At 37.1% G+C, this 17,476-nt stretch overlaps 1 protein-coding gene across 11 annotated transcripts; it reads right to left on the bottom strand.

Annotated features, from left to right (window-relative positions):
- Positions 1-1,879: 1,879 nt before the first annotated feature.
- On the bottom strand, positions 1,880-11,057 carry LOC114294522 (auxin response factor 2B). Of its 11 annotated transcripts, XM_082894355.1 has the most exons (7): positions 10,430-11,053; positions 8,019-8,114; positions 7,839-7,892; positions 7,609-7,764; positions 7,431-7,515; positions 7,107-7,190; positions 3,015-6,405 (listed from the first exon to the last, which is right to left on the bottom strand). In XM_082894355.1, exons 2-7 carry the CDS (start codon positions 8,076-8,078, stop codon positions 6,389-6,391), a joined length of 456 nt encoding a protein of 151 aa, XP_082750481.1. In that variant the 5' UTR covers positions 8,079-8,114; positions 10,430-11,053; the 3' UTR covers positions 3,015-6,388. The 11 variants fall into 11 exon arrangements, 3 of the variants coding, with proteins under 3 accessions (XP_082750481.1, XP_082750482.1, XP_082750480.1); XR_014344256.1 differs by lacking the exon at positions 7,107-7,190 and having other exon boundaries at positions 7,695-7,764; positions 10,430-11,051; XR_014344255.1 differs by having other exon boundaries at positions 3,015-7,190; positions 7,695-7,764; positions 10,430-11,051.
- Between the last annotated feature and the right edge of the window lie 6,419 nt (positions 11,058-17,476).

The following is a 17,476-nucleotide window of genomic DNA, read 5'->3' on the forward strand; positions in this document are numbered from 1 at the left end:
TGAAAGGAGGTAATCAATGACAATTAGCATGCAACATAAGCATTGAAAATCATGTTATGATGGTGCCAAACCAAGCAACAAACCATGCCAAACATGCAACAAATAGTCCAAGTGTTCAAAGCAAACCAATGGAGCATTGAACTATACTTAGCAAGACAAAACATGGCATGAAAGGAAGGACCAAAATCAGAGGTTTAGCATGTTAAAACAAAGCTAAGAACACAATGACATGATATCCTAAGGGCCTAAACATGGTGGCATGCATCAAGGCACAAACATGGAGCATGAGATGACAACCTTACAAGGCATTAAAGGGACATCAAATGCAAGCTTACAAGCATACTATGAGATCTGAAATGACATGGTGGATGGTCCCAAATCACCAAACCAATGCAAAAGTGCCATGCTATACATGCACATACTTAAGGCCAACAAGCCAACATGCAAAGGGGCTATATGATGCATGCCAAATCCGACCCAAAAAACTATGGACAGACCTAAGACATGTCAAGATAAGCACAAAATCTTCACAAATGTAAGCCTAAAACATGCTAGAAACAAAGGCACACAGCCTAAGACATGTTAAGGGATCACAAGGCATTACATGGCAACTATGCTAAGCATGCATGGAGTACCAAAACCAAGTAAAAACAGAGGCATAATACAACATATTAAGCATGGAAAACAGCCAAGACATGGTCAATACACACTTAAACATGATGCTCTCTCAAGAGGCCAAAACATGCCCTTTTCAAGGACAACAAGGAGAGGCGATGGCCCTCTCCTTTTGGAGACTTCAAGGCACCATCGCCACCACTGAAATCCCTCAAGATTTCAGTGGTGAAGAGGCCCAAACACCAAAGTCCCGAAACAAGCACAAAATAGCACAAAATGAGGCCTTTCAAGGCCTAAGAGGGGTCAAGCACCCCCAAACCAAAAAACACTATTAATAAACAATAAAGAGGGCCTAAAAACAGAACTTTTTTGTGTTATGCAATAAGCACGAAAACAGCTCTAAGATAGGTAGAAAATCAATGCAAAAATGGGGAATAATGGGACTAGATTCTCACCCTTGAAGACCCCTTTACAAATGATGCTCCAATGGCCTCCCTTGGCTTGAATCCAACACCAAAACTTCAAAATCAGTCCCTTAGAACCTCAGTAGCTAAGTGAAGGTGAAACACTAGGTGTTTGTGTGCAATAGTATGGACAAAACACACTAAAACACACACAAGAGGGAAAAAGAGAGAGATAAAGTGTATCAAACCCTAACCCTAGAACTCAAACCCTAACAATGGCTGTCTAAGCTCTCTCAAGTGTCTCAAATCTCTAACCAAGTGTCTAACCTAGCAACAAGAGAGAAGGCTCTCTCTTATAGAGGCTTATTGTCTTGTAAAGCTTACAAGACAAGCTTCCAAGAGAGAGATCCCTCCATACACGTGTATGGAGGGGAGCCAAAAGCAATACAGCTGTCTTAAAATATCTGCAAAAGCAGATGCATAGTAATCGGCCGGCCAAAAATACCATTTTGGCAAAAATGAGTGCCGGCCGGCAACAAAAAGTGCCGACCTGCAATAAAATGTGCCGACCGGCAACAAATAGTGCCGATGGCAGCAAAAACCAGCCGGTGGCCTCTAGCCACTGCCGGTGGTGTGTGGGGATGCCTCACAAGACATTCCCTGCCCCTCCAAGGCAAAACACAAGTGTTTGGTGTGAAACCAGACACTAAATGGTCGAGTTCGGGGATCCTGAGGCAAGGCGCGCGAGCCGAGACCTCCGGGAACTCCAAACAAACACAAACATGGATAATCACCGAGTGTTCAAACGGTGACGTCCAAGTCTTGAGGACGGTCAAAATTGGGGTGTCTACATACAGCTGTAGCAAATCCACTTGCTCCTATCTCGGGGATGAGGGTACCCAATGTATGTGTTAAGGAACCTAAACCCATAGCAATAGCTGGAGCAACTAACCCTGTTACATTTCTTGTCTGCATGACAAAAGAAACTTCACATAAGTACAAAAACCAACGACGCGGGGACAAAAATATTTCTTGAGGTATTAAGAAATGATCAATAAATTTTAAAACATCAACAAAACATTTCCAAAATTAATAAGATAATTCAATGGCCTCATAAAAGCAATGTCATAATAAAAAATTAGCAAAAATTGAAGATCTCAATAATCTCAACGTATATGCAAATAAAATCCACATAAAGCAAAACCTTTTTTTTCATGCCTCTAATGAAGTTGTCTCTAATGAAGTTACCTCTTTTCCAAACTTTTTACCAGATAGTGGAATAAAGTCCAAGGATTGGTGAGCATGTCATCACTTCGGCGAGGGAGTTTCTTCGTGATGTTCCTATCCAGTGGATTGAATCCAAGGGTTGTCGCAGGAATTGGGATTTATGTGAAAACGACAACCATAAATACGATGCCTAAGATACTCAAGAAGTGATCCTAGGATCCTCTTTGCCTTTCTCATTCTCTTTTTTTATCATGAATCTAGATTATATGCAAGCATAATTTTAAAATTTAATCACAATTGGCTTAATAAGCCAATTATTTCATTCATTATGCAATCTAATTGTCTAATTCATTAACCGGGTTTCTTTCTCAAAATTATAAACTGTTACTCTAGTTCCAAAACCCTATAATAGATGTCCTCCATAAATCCTTTTTTCTAAATTTTCAGCAATCAATTGATCCCAAATGACTTCAAAAAGAGCCCCTAGATACTGTTTTAGATGGCTATGTACAACCTCATAACAGCCCCAAATCTACTCAATTAGAACATCAAAACCTTACACCTTCCTTATATTCTTACAAGCCTAAAATCCAAAATATCCATGAACAATTACCTATGTGTCGAGCTAATAATAATCAAACTGAAAAAAACCTCATATTGCTGGCCTGCTGCTTCCTTACATGAATTTTGGCACCAGAGCTTGTAGGAGTGTCAATCAATGGTTACGTGGATGTTGTCCTACATCAAGGAGACATAAGAGAGCTAGTCTGCAAGTAAATTTGGTTTCCAGAAGTTTGAAGTTAAAAAATTGTAACAGATAATCACACACCACATGTTCATGCATAAAGTATATTAAATACAAATGTGTAATTTAGACCTGCCATTGGTTTATCATAAAATGGAAAGTTTTGCGTTTGTCTCACTGCATCACTGGCAACTGGCACTTCACTAAACACAACCCATGCTTGCCCTCGAAGCTTGGCAGTTTTCAAAGCAACAATGTCAAAATCCTTCCATATTGTGAGAACAAGGCATAAAGAGATCTTTTCAACTTTGCCATATTGCATCAATTCCATAATTAGTTAATTACGATACAAAGTGTGTATACATATAAACTTATTTCAGAAGGCTGTAAAAGACAGTCATGAAAGTATGATAGTAAAATCCAAGATGAATTGCTGACTGTGCGAAAGGTAACTTCCAAAAAAGGAACCATAAACAGCACCAACATCTGCAGGAATTCATTTGACCACATGAAAGTTGACAGAAATTTTGAAATCAGTGAATTATATGACAAAATATATGCCAACCTTGAAACTACATGCATGTAAATGTAATGAAGAAAGTTGCAAAAGATAAAAGGATAACAGTTACTAAAAGTAAGTAAATTTTACATAGCAGCTAAAGTTTCTAAGCATGGAAATGAACAAATTAAAAAATGAGAAAAATAACACCTTGGAGCACTAAGGAAAGAGATTTGCTCCCACAGGAACAATAATAGACTAAAAAGCAAAGATACAGACATGAACGTGATGCAACACAAAGATGTCAATGCAGAAATTCAAAAGAGAACTAGGACATGGACATGGCTGGCTAAACATACGCCGACACAATTCTTCTTTTTCTCTCAGTAGTATATAATTAACATCCATAAATATTCACCATTAGTTGTTAGAAATTTGATAATATTTAAGCTAGAAACATGAAACCTTTAATGCTAATGTGGTAAATAATGTCATCCCAATTCAACATGGATCAACTCAAATTGTGCTCCAGTAAAACCCCTGCCTAATCTTCTTATGGCGACTAATGATTTGCCATCAGAAAATTTTTTTAAAATGCCTACAATGTATTAACAACCATCTTGTTGCCGTTGCAAAAAAAATAAAAAATAAAAATGCCTACAGTGTTTTAGCAACCTATATTCTCATATATATATATATATATATTCAAATATTGTATACAATAAATGTAAAATGATATTTGTAAAAATTATAATACTAACCAAACCAAACCAAGCCTTAAGTCCCATCAAATGGGGTCGGCTACATGAATCCTTCTTCTCCACGCGGCCCTATCAAAGGCCATTTCATTAGTCAAATTAAGTAGATTCATATCTCTATTTAAAAGGCTAGTCAACGTTAATCTAGGCCTACCCCGTCCCCTAACACTTCTATCTATCGTTACAGCATCGCATCTCTTCACTACTGCCTCTGTTGGTCTCCGTTGAATATGACCAAACCATCTCAAACGATTCTCTCTCAACTTATCTTCTATCAGTGCTACTCCTACCCATTCCCGAATACACTCATTCCTAATCCTGTCTTGTCTAGTCTTACCACACATCCACCTCAGCATCCTCATCTCAGCCACAGTCATCTTATCTACATGTTGTTTCTTGGTTGCCCAACACTCCGTCCCATACAACATAGTTGGTCTAATAGCCGTTCTATAAAACTTACTTTGTAGTCTAGTGGGTATTCGTTTATCGCATAATACCCCAGATGCACTTCTCCACTTGCACCATTCCGCCTTAATCCTATGGGCCACATCTGCATCAATCTCTCCCGCTGTTGTGATAATCGACCAAAGATAATGAAAGTGTTCACTCTTAGGCAATTCTTGGTTCTCAATCTTCACTTCTCCTCTGCTTTCATTGTTACTGTTACTAAATTTACACTCCATGTATTCTGTCTTAGTTCAGCTTATCCGGAATCCTTTAGATTCAAGAGCTTTTCTCCAAATCTCTAACTTTGTGTTAACTCGTTCTCTAGTCTCATCCACTAGCACAATATCGTTTGCAAAAAGCATGCACCATGGCACGTCATCCTGAATATTTATCGTCAACTCGTCCATAACTAAAGCAAAAAGATAAAGACTTAAGGTAGATCCTTGGTGTAACCCTACAGTGATAGGAAATTCATTTGTCTCTCCAGTTGGCGATCTAATAGTGGTCACCACCCCTTTATACATGTCCCTAATCACGTCAATGTAACCTTTTGTCACCCCTTTCTTCTCTGACACCCACCATATTATATCCCGGGGCACTCTGTCATATGCTTTCTCAAGGTCGATAAACACCATATGAATGTCTGTTTTCTTTTTTTTATACTTTTCTATTACTTTCCTCAAAAGATAGATTGCTTCCATTGTTGACCTACCAGGCATAAACCCAAATTGATTCTCTGACACCTCTGTTATATCTCGTAATCGGCGTTCCATCACACTCTCCCACACTTTCATTAGATGACACATTAGCTTGATTCCTCTATAGTTGTTATAATTCTGGATATCACCTTTATTCTTATAGATTGGCACTAAAATACTCTTCCTCCACTCATCTGACATGTTCCTAGGGATATCATCGGGTCCTAAAGCCTTATTTGATTTCATCTTCTTAAGTGCAATTATCTTTCTTCAAAAATTATAATACTCATGTATTATTTTCTATCACTTCCCTCAATAAAATTATCTTTCTTCAAAAAAAGAAAAAAAAAAGAAAAAGAAATGTGCATACAAAATATAAACTTCTATACATGCAAAACAAATATCCATCAACCATCCTTAAAGACATTTATACAAAATACTAATAGATTCAAGTATTCAAAAAAATAAAAATAAAAATCTCAATTTAGCTCGCAATATCACCTACTCAATAATATCAACTACTCCTTCAATATTACCTGCAAAAATATAAGAATTATAGGAATAAAATTGGCAACATTATTGGACAGTACATGATTACCAAATTACACTCTAGCAGATAAACTTTTTGTGTGTGGCCCAATTGTGCCTAGTCCATGTATTCACATATCAGTGCAGTTAGCAGCTTTCCTGCATTTAGCGCATAAAAGTGCAAGACAAGAAATGCATGACATATATAGATTAGAAAGGTAAGATGTAATAAAAGATAAGGGCAAACAATGCATGTTAAATTTTTAACATCTTTAAAAAACACAAACAAAAGTATGCCAGTAGGTAAATTTCTAAAAAGAGTTTTCCTTTAGTCAAACATGTCACTCATGAATCAGTTAAATTGGTGTGGAACGAAATTAGTATGCAGCTGAGTGTTTGTACTTTGTAGGGTTCTGCAGCAGTCGAAAGCCTTTTTAATTTAAGGATGGTAGGGCAGGGAGACAAGCTCATACATCTTTCGGTTCTGCATACAAGAGAATGATAAAATTTAAAAATGGAGTTAACTTGAGCCCCCTACTCAATCTTTCCGAAGGTTCATATATTTCAACTGATTCAAATCCAGAACAAGTAAAAATACAGCTAGGCAAAAAAAATTCTGTTAAAGTGACGTGAAAACCTTGCAGTGTAACCTATGAAAATAATTATTATCTGGAGCTTAAACACAAGCTGCATAATTTGGAAAGTTATCAAAAGATTATGCCAGCGCTGTCTGCAAATAATCACAAACCACTCCAAATCAATTGCTATGTTCTTCACTACACAACATGCATTTAAAAATTAACTCCACCTTCAACAAAATTTGTGGGTCACTCGATCCTTTCTTTTAAATGCTTCTAGCTTCCTTGAACGTTTTAGTCTATCAACAATGCCATTATCAAATTGGTTCATGGCATATTAAGCTTAGGATTTAAATATTCCTTTAGGCTTTTCTTGTTAATAATTAAAAAGAAAGTAATACTACTATATCATAAACTAGAAGTTTAAGTAGCATGTTGGAGCTAATTGCCAATCACAATAAAGAAAATTTTGAAAAATGCTATTTCCCTTAAACTAATACTATACTAGAAAGAAACTTTATAACATCATATCACTTATAATTTGCTGTTGTGACTCTAAATTATATTACTGTTAAATAGTATTACCCATATAAAGCAGCAATATTACCTATATAAAGCAGTAGCATCCATATCTGCATGTAGAAACATTTCAATTGACAGCATTTGCTCCTTGTGTAATTGGTCAGATGGACTAATGACAAAATTGAGTAAACAAGACAAAATTAAAATGTACCCCGGAACGATCCTTTCAGAAGCAATGTAAGTTAGCAAAATTGATGCACCTCCTTTAATCACAAGCCAAACTCAATAGTGCCATGATTTTAAAACATAAATATAAGTCCCTAACTTCTTGATGTACTTGCATAGAATGCGTTGTGGATGGTATTCCAAATGACTATATAAGCTCACAAAAGAATATTTCAGCAATTACCCCGAAAGATATGTCTGAAACGCCACTCGTCTCTATGCAAATCCTTTGCAACAAACTCCTGAGTTGGTGGTTTCCGTGATCTGTCCTGTTAAAATAGAAAACACTGATTTGTATGAGAATATACTTCTAACAAAGAAAATGTGCTGGACGCATGAGTCTATGAGTAATGAATCCTAACTAGAAGGGGAAGGCATTCATTAGCATGCTGTCTTAGCACCAAAAATCGACCATGAGTGCTGGTATCTGAGGCAGTTAGGGTCTTACAAAAAGAATGCACATGAAAGCGTGGTGGTGGAGATGGCATAGGTTCTTTCTCCACCTCATTCTCATCTTCCTGGCATTAACAACGTCAAACTGTTAGGGTTTAATTCTATGTCCATTGCCTTAACATGATCAGAGCAAACTTACTTTTAGAGGAAGCAGGGTCACTTGGGCAAACATCTCATCAGTGTCTGGTTCAGCCTATACAGATAAAAATCAGAAAATAGCTATATCAGCAAAGTTCAAACCCAAACAAACAAAACCCTTGACCAACCATTAAAACCCCGAATACAACATCCATCAAATGGATGATAAATTTGATAATACCTTCAATTGGACATTGAGCACACAGCAAAGGATCTTCGATGGAAGATTATACATCGGCATCTCCTAGTCCGCCTCTTGATTGGTTGATGCCTCGACCTAACCAAACACCCAGAAAACCCATCATTCTTGAGCTTCTCAACACAACCCATGTACAGAAATAACAAAAAACTTTGTAAACTCTTCTTAATTGCAAAATAAATTCTTGCCCTAACGCTTCGTGACATGTGTGACTACAGCATCTACAATTCTTACTCTATTCTTTTTTCCCATCAAATTTGAGTAAAAATTGTTTAAAAGCTTAATTGATATGAAATACTCCAACATATACTCTTTTATTTATTTATATAATATATATATTTTTAGATCAATTTTTTTTTTGAAAAATTACAATCTTATCCTAAAAATATGTTTTAACCATTTTTTTCATTAAAGAAAATCATCACCAATCACACTTTCTAAAATTTCATTAAATTTGAGTAAAAATATGACTGTTAGAAATTTGGTGAAAGGTTTGGTGAAAAAATTGGCTCTTCCTTTATTTGATACATATTTTATGAAATGGTTGGAACCATTTTTTTCATCAAATTTGAATATGATGAAAAAATTGATGAACAATTGGAGATGCACAACCAAGAGAGACAAAACTGATAAAATTATAGAGAATTATGAGAAATCTTAATGAATCTAACCTCTGAAAGAAAAGAAAAAATAAAAAAATACTCGAAATAAAAAAAATACACTACACCAACAACAAGAAAAGAATCAGTTATTATATTAGCAACTTGGGAGAGTTGAACCCCCAATATCATTATACATCTCTCTCTGACTATAGACTTTCCCCTTTTACTAATCAAATAAAAGTGAGGAAGATATAGTATCATTGATTTATTTGACAAATAGTGTCGTGGGTCAATTTTATTGATGGCCCAAATCATTGCTTGGTTGTATTCACTGTGAAAAGGAATACAGTGAAATCTATACTTTTATACAAAATGATTTGGTTGCCAAATTATTCTTTCATTTTCAAACAAAATACCCATTACTTAGGCTCATAGTTTCAAAAAATACTCTTGAGACACCATTATGTTTGTGTACCATTTTACCTAAGCACCTTGTCTTTCTTTTTCAGCATGTTAGGCAATCAAACATGAAAAAAGAATATGGACAGTATGATATAATAGCTATTTGAATCATGGAGTTCAAAGTGTACCATTTACAGTTCATCCATGACTAATTTCATTGAATAATTCATCAATACTATTTATAGACATCAATAACAAAAAGGAAAAACTACTTCATTAATGATAATAGTTTATATTACTTCAAGCTTGGTTTTGGTTGATTATAATTTGTACCCTTGAATGAGGTCACAAAATTTGGAAGTCATAAGCCTTCAAACTTCTAGACGACATTAGAAGGAGCACAAACTGCATCTATTAACTAACCCTGCAAGCAGCATAATCTTATTATTAAACCCACAAATTGAACACCCAATTATCAATGTTCAAAACATAAGTTCAGATTGTGTATGTGACTCAAACAAAAAGAAACTAAACCTTTGCTGGAGCTTTAGAAATTTAAAATTGATTACAACAATAAAAAATTGAACTAAACACCAATAAGTCCAAAACACAAGAAACTACAAAAAAACGTTTTCCAAAAAATATTTTCATCCAAAACAAACGGAGCGTAAATTTAATTTTAAAGACATGATTTTACCATTTAGTAAAAAGAAAAAATAAATTGTAGTTATCTGCACTATACCATATATAAATTTTTTCCCCCTTAATTATCTTATAACATGACATCTTTAGTCAGCTTTTTTTGCCTTTGGTCACAGCCTCTTAATAATTGGTAACTGCAAAAAATGATAAACTATGTTGTTGTATTATTAGTAGGATTCAAAACTTCAAAATATTGACTACAACAATAAACCTTGAACTAAACCACCACTTAGTCCCAACTTATGTATGACAATGTTTGAGCTTCACATGCCTGGTTGGTTCCAAAAAAGAAATAATTTCATTTTGAATTAATTACTTTAATAAATTTTAATTCATAAACTATGATTTCAGCCTCTCTTTTTTTCATAATCATAGTAGTAGAAACTGTATTTTTATATGTTAACAAACGATCGTTATGATTTTTCTCTCATAGACATGCCATCAAACACTCAGTGTGCAATGCTAATGCAAGACATAACAAGTGGATTGTTCTCTCATGGCCATACCTTCTCAGACATAACAAAAAGCAGTTGCCTACTTTCTTACAGACCATAGGCACACATTCTCTCTAAACAACCATTAGGAGAAAGATCAGAAAAGCATGAGGCAGAGCATCAAAAAACACCTCACACATCAAAATTGGGCATTAATTGGGAAAAAAAATTAGAAACAAAATAGAGAGCATACCTTAAATTTGAACTGTATATGGCAATTTCGAGATGTTTCGCCCCAAAATCAAATAACACGAAAAAAAACAGAGACAATGAGGGAAGACATTGAACTATAGATGCATTGGCCCAAGAAGGAATTTGAGGAGAGAGAAAAAGAAGTGAAGGAGCTCTGAAAAGCAACCATTGTGGCCATTGTTGCTGTGACTCTCGAAGATTGCTACTTCTGCAACGAAGGAGGACGTTCTCTCTCCAACCTATCGTAACCTATCTCTTTACGATCTTAAACTCATCAAACCCATCCATAAAATCTTCTTTTTTTTACAGAGACCTTCTCAAAAACTACCAAATCAGGTTTTGTATTTGACCCACAATGTGATTGGGGGCTAATTAATGGCTCCAAAGATCAAAGATGCTCCGAACCCTCAATCTTTTCTTTCACACCCACTTTCTTCTCAATACCCTCTGGCGACAGTGTTGTTGAGATTTTGGAGAAGTTTGGAGAGGATGCCAGGGGTGAGAGACGCCATTGTTGTGGTTGAAACAGGGCGGTGCCACCACGTCGCCGTATGGGTCAGAAGCCAAACAATTGATGTATAATTCTTCTTTTCCTTTATTTTTTTTTTTTGGTTGAATTTGGCGGCAGAAAATTTGACCTTGGCACCTATTTTTTTTAACATACAATACATGACATGCATGGTGCATTGTAAAATGGTAATACTTTTAATGGCAGGCATTATGTGAGCCATAAAAAGTGTAAAACTTTTAACGGCGGGCATCTTGTGTGCTACTTTTCATGACTGACGCATGTGTGTCGTGTGTAATTGATGTATTAACGGCACGCCATATGCATGTCGTAGAAAGTTTTATTATTTACGGTGTGCATTGCAAGCCGTAAAAAAATTATCGTTATTACCATTCACGGACAACGCAATAGACACGCCGTGGTTGAAAAAGTATTTACAACATGCAAAAAAAGTAAGTCGTAAAAGTGAGAAACTACAACGTGCATTTATTGTATGTCGTTGATATAGTGCTGTAAAAGGTCATTTTTGTTGTAGTGGATGCTCGAGCGGCCTTTCTTGTGCTCGAGCAGATCAATTTTTTTTGTGTCTGACGCTAGAGCGTCAACTTTCGCGCTCGAGCGAATTGTGGGTATATCAGATCGCGAAAATGACTTTTGCATCACTTTTTCAGATCTTTTCTTCCAAAAACCCTAAAGTGAGACACTCTCTCTCTAAAATACTCTCTTTCTCTCTACATTTTCTCCTAGATCTGTTGATCTCTCCGCCCTAGTGTCTTTGGGAAAAGGGTAGAGCATATTGAGAGCACCGTCTTGATCCGATTGGAGTTTGGTTTCGGCGTCGCTGAAGTTTCATCCTTGCTCCATTGATCTTCTAAACTTGAGGTAGGGACTCTCTACACTTTAATATGAGTTTTAACTTAGTTATAGGTTGTTGTGTAAAAATGGTGAGATATGTTTTGAGCAAACCTGGGGTTTGGGTTCAAGTTTGAAAATAGGGGTTTCTATGTGGGTGTTATATGAATGATTATGGGGTTTGGATGTGAGGTCACCTTGTGTTAAAATAGTTAATTTTGGACTCTGGGTTAGTATTTAGAAAATGGGGAGCTTTGCCCTAAAATGTCTTGAATAAGTATTTTGTATAAATACTGAAATTGGTATGGAAAATGTGAAATTGGGAGGATGTATACATGAATGGTGTTCTTAGATTTGTTTAATCAATCACTTATGAAAATTTGATGATTTTTCTATTATAAAGATTGTATATATATTTAGAAATATCTGATTTGGGCTATCGGTGGAGGGTAGTCATGATTGTTGTAGACATTGCATGTGGATTAGGCGAATTAAGATCAATTCCTCAACCATTATCATTGAATATGATTATGAATGATATACATAGTATATGTATGATATTTGGGAGGAGAAAGGGGATGTACTCCATGTTTTGAGGAGGAGAAAGGGGATGGATTTCAGTGAACTGAGTTGGCCTGTGTGTCCAGGGTAAAAGTCCCGAAAACCATTTGTATACATGGGTGCCGAATCCCACGGATGAAATTTTCGTAAAATGGAAAATAGAAGTGAATGTTTTTGTATGATGATTTTATCTGTTGGAAACTCATGAGGTGTAACCTCTGTTGATGGGTTAAATGCAATGGATGTATCCATTGAACCAAAATGAACGAAATGAGATGCGAGTTTGGCATAACATGATTTTGGAAGGAGTTATAAAGATTTTGTCGTAGGACAATGAACTTGTGCATCATACTTCTATTTTGTTAATTCTTATATATTGTGTTAGTATGTTTCTACTGGGCTTTGGCTCACTTTACTTAGGAACCATTTTCAGGTGTTGGAGAGATGTGGTTGAGTTGTGATCAAATGTCTTGGAAAGATGTAAGCCCGTAGTGCATTTATTTTGTTAATTATTAACTGGTATTACATGCTATAGATTCAGGATTAACATTTATGAATGTATATTGCATGTATTAACTTTTATAAAAATGAACTTTGATGAATGAAAGCATACCAATTCTATTATACTCACTTCTCTTATGAGTTGGATTAGTTGCATTTTTTGAGGGCGTTAGAGAAAGAAGGGTTTTCAAATGGATTCATGAAAATGGTTGTGAAATTGTAGATGTGGTTGAGTTGTGATCAAATGGTGGATTTTTGTCCTTGGAGTTGATTTTTAAAGAAAGGGGATTTTTTCCTAAATTGTGAATATTTGATTTTGTAAAGAGAAAATGGAATTGATGTTGGTTTTATGAAATTGGAATGATGATGATGATGGTGGTAAAGTTGGATATGAATTATCACTCTTACCTTGAAAATTTTGAAAATTATTTATCTATTTAGAGATATCTGTTTTGGACTATTGGTGGAGGATGGTTATGATTGTTGTAGAAATTGCATGAGAACTAGGTGAATTGAAACTAACTTCTTATCCATTTGCATTGAGCATTGTAACATATTTAACACATTGAAAATGTTTATTGTTTTGAGAAAAAATGGGTGAATACCTTAGTGAATCTGGGTAGGAAGTGTAGTTGTGGTATTAAGTTGGCCAGTGCGTCCTTGCTGAAAGTCTAGAAACACGCGCGGATAAGTGTTGAGCCTTCCGGTTAGTACAGGTAAAAATGACAATTGGTAATGCTTGTAGCCTACTTGCAAACACATCCTAGAGATTCCCAATGTAGTATCCACTTCCCTTTTTCTATTGTAAAGGAAATGATTTCATGAACTGTGATATATACTTGACATTACATGGTTTTAGAAAGAGATATAAAATGTGTTGGCATGAGCATTGCATATGCATCCATCTTATAATTCTGTTAAGATTTATACACTGTGTCAGAATCTCTTTACTAGGCTTTGGCTCATCCTATGTGGAAAACCATTTTCTGGTGCTGATGATATGCCTCCGCCAAGGACGAAGCTTGGGAGGACTTGGAGCCTAGAGCTTCTTGTTTTGTTTTTGTTGTATTTATTTTGTACAAGCCTAGGGCTTACTTGTATTGAGTTTCAAACTCACTTTTGTTGTAACCAAGCATCGACTTGGAAAGTTGTAGCCATTAAGGCATTCATTTTTCTGTTTAACTCTTATTTCATATCTTTTGCTTATGACACTTGTTATGAATTCAGGATTAGGACTTATAAATGTATTACTGCATGTGTTACACTTTTGTAAAAAGATGGAATCATTTGAATGAGAGAATATTATGTCTGGAAACGTATTGTTATTTAGTAATTGTCAAGGGATACATAATGGTTAATATTTTGGGGCGTGGCAACTTGATATCAGAGCTACCAGGTTTGAATACGTTGGGATCGTAGGAAGTGGTTATTACCACAATGGGTTCTCTTGTTAGAAGGGATAAGGAATAACCTGGTATGCTATGTAATAACATGCTTATGTAACTAAGTGGGTATAGAATTTAATTTCTAAGATATTGATTGGGTCAACGAGTTCGTAGAAGTCCTGTTAAAAGAGTACTTGGTCACTGTTATTTTCAACTGGAACTCTGGCAACGTTGCGGGATCATCATTATCTAGAAAGGAAATTCGTATGTGTTTATGTGACTACATGCTTATGTGGAGTGAATTATTTGTTGTCCACCGCATAAGGACAGCTTCGGCACATTTGTAACTGTGCTAATCTCTTATGCTACCTTCATTAGAACGCGAACGTGGTGGTGGTAGGCGTGGCAAGCCTAGACGGCAAGAGGTGCTATTACCAGATGATATTCCGGCACAGGAAGAAAGGGTTGGTCAGGCCAATGTGGCCGAACCAATTGGTCAGCAAGTCGTGGGTGCTTTAGCTTGTGAGATGGCCAGAGCTTTGTGGGAATCCATGGACATTCTCAGAGCTGAGAATCAAGTCCAAGCCCAGGTTGTGGAAGCAGGGCCATTGTTTTTGAAGAGGGAGTTCTTCCGGTCTAATCTAAATGAGTTTTTGGCGGATCCAAATGAGCCACTGAAGGTGGATAAGTGGTTAGAACAGATGGTGAAGACATTCGAGATGCTTGGCATCGAGGACGATGGGTTGAGAGTGACCTTGGGATCCTTCCAGCTAAAGGAAAATGCGGGTCAATGGTGAAAGTATGTGCGTGGACGCATTGGAGTGACTTGGGAGCCTTTTGTTAACGCCTCCTAGAATAAGTTTTTGCCTACCACTGTTAGGGAGAAGTTGAACGAGCAGTTTTTGAATCTCAAGTAGCTTAACACACCTGTGGCCAAGTTTGAGGCTACCTTTACCAGTTTATCGAGGTTTGCACGAAAGCTAGTAACAACAGAGGAATGTCATTGCTTGGAGTTTGAGAAGAGGTTGAGGATCGGACTCTTTTTCAAGGTGGCCGCATCCATGATTAGGGATTGTGATCATCATGTGGAGGCAGTGGCTCACTTAGAGACCATGATTCAGACTTAGGAGGAGTGGATGAGGCGCTCTAAGCGGAGGAACCAGGAAATGTAGAGGGGTTCCACCCCATAGAAGTCCCAGGGAGAACAGTCTAGATCCACTTTGCCTATACCGAGTTTTGGTTCAGGGAGAGGTGGTTAAGGTGGAATCACTTGTTTTAAGTGTGGTCAGCTAGGCCATAAGTCTATAGTTTTCCTACAGAGGAGTGGAGGGCAACAATCCGTATTGTCTTCAGCTCGTTCTCAGAGCCAGAGTTAGGAGAGAGGACAGTTGCCTACCTGTTATCAGTGTGGGCATTCGAGGCACTTGAGGAGGTTTTGCCCTTAGGCAGGTGGCATATCTGGTGTGTCTGGTTTGAGGCAGACACAGAGCCATCAACCTATACCGTCTGCTCAGGTCTCAAGGGCCAATCAGGGAGCCTCTTCAGATCAGTCATTGTATTAGACTCATGTTCCGAGGGGTGAGTAGGTGGAGTAGAGACCTACAGGGCGTGAGTATACTGTTACCATGCCAGATTTGTTACCAGCACCTTCGGTGGTGAGAGGTAACTTCTTGTTGTGTAACTCTATTGCTAATATGTTGATTGATACCGGTGTATCCTATTCTTTTATTTTGTCTGCATGCACATCAGCACTGGGGGTTAGAAGTGGCTCGGTTTGTATCTTTACTCAAAGTAGAGTCATCTGTTAGTGGTGAGGTTGTGTTAGACCAGATGTGTTAAGGTTCTGAGATAGAGGTTGCCAGTCGCCGACTTCCTTTTGATTTTGTGTTGATTGATATGTCAAGTTTTGATGTCATTTTGGGCTTGGATTGATTGTCATCCTATTGAGTTATTATTAATTGTTATCGTTAGAGAGTTATGGAGTGCACCTTGAGGAGTGATTGTTTTTATTTCCTGGGGGACCGAGTTGATAGAACCTTGTTGCCAGTGTGTGATCAGCGTGGTCGGGGCAAGCTTAGTCTTATTTTCGCTACATTCTTGGGTGTTAAGAGCGATGTGGTCCAAGTTGAGTTGTCGAGGGTAGTTTGTGAGTGCCCGGACATCTTTTCCGAGGATCTTACTAGTTTACCACCCCATCGTGAGGTTGAGTTCTCTATTGATTTAGAGCTTGACACGGCATCAATTTCCATGGCACCGTATAGATTTGCACCCGCCGAGTTGAGCGAGTTGAAGATTCAACTCTACGAATTGCTAGATAAGCACTTTATCCTCCCTAGTACTTCACCTTGGGGAGCATCGGCTCTCTTTGCCAAGAAAAAGGATGGCACATTGTGCCTTTGTATTGATTACTAGGAATTGAATATGGTAACTGTTAAGAATAAGTACCAATTGCCTCATATAGATGACTTATTTGATCAGTTGAAGGGGTCTTGTTGATTTTCTAAGATAGACTTGAGATTGAGTTATCACCAGTTGAGAGTGAAGGCAGAGCATATCTAGAAGACGACATTTCATACGCGGTATGGCCATTATGAGTTTCTAGTGATACCTTTTGGGCTAACCAACGCACCGGCCTTGTTTATGGATTTGATGAATTGGATCTTTCGTGAGTTCCTAGACCGTTTTGTAGTTTTCTTTATGGATGACATCTTGATTTACTCACCCTTTGAGTAGGAACACGAGGAACACTTACGGATTGTACTTGAGCTGCTTAGAACCCACAAATTGTATGCTAAGTTCAGGAAATATGAGTTCAGGTTGAAAGAGGTGAAATTCTTAAGCCATGTAGTATCCATGGAAGGGGTGACTGTAGATTCCTCTAAGATAGAAGTAGTGCAAGATTGGGAATAACCTAAGAATGCCTTTGAGATTCGGAGTTTCTTAGGGTTAGCTGGGTATTACTACCGTTTTGTGAATGATTTCTCTAGATTAGCCTCACCGTTGATTAGACTAACGATGAAGGGAATTAAATTTGTGTGGAGTGAGACTTGTGATAAATCATTTCAAGAGTTTAAGGTTAGACTTACCACTGTTCCAGTGTTGATTATTTTGGAGAGGGGATTAGGCTATTCAATGTATTATGATGCTTCTCGGGATGGTTTGGGTTGCGTCTTGATGCAAGAGGGGAATGTAGTAGCTTATGGCTCATAGCAATTGAAAACACACAAAAAGACAATCCTAC

Source organism: Camellia sinensis, chromosome 11 (assembly GCF_055761805.1).
Source record: "Camellia sinensis isolate YWXY chromosome 11, ASM5576180v1, whole genome shotgun sequence".
Lineage (NCBI taxonomy): Eukaryota > Viridiplantae > Streptophyta > Magnoliopsida > Ericales > Theaceae > Camellia > Camellia sinensis.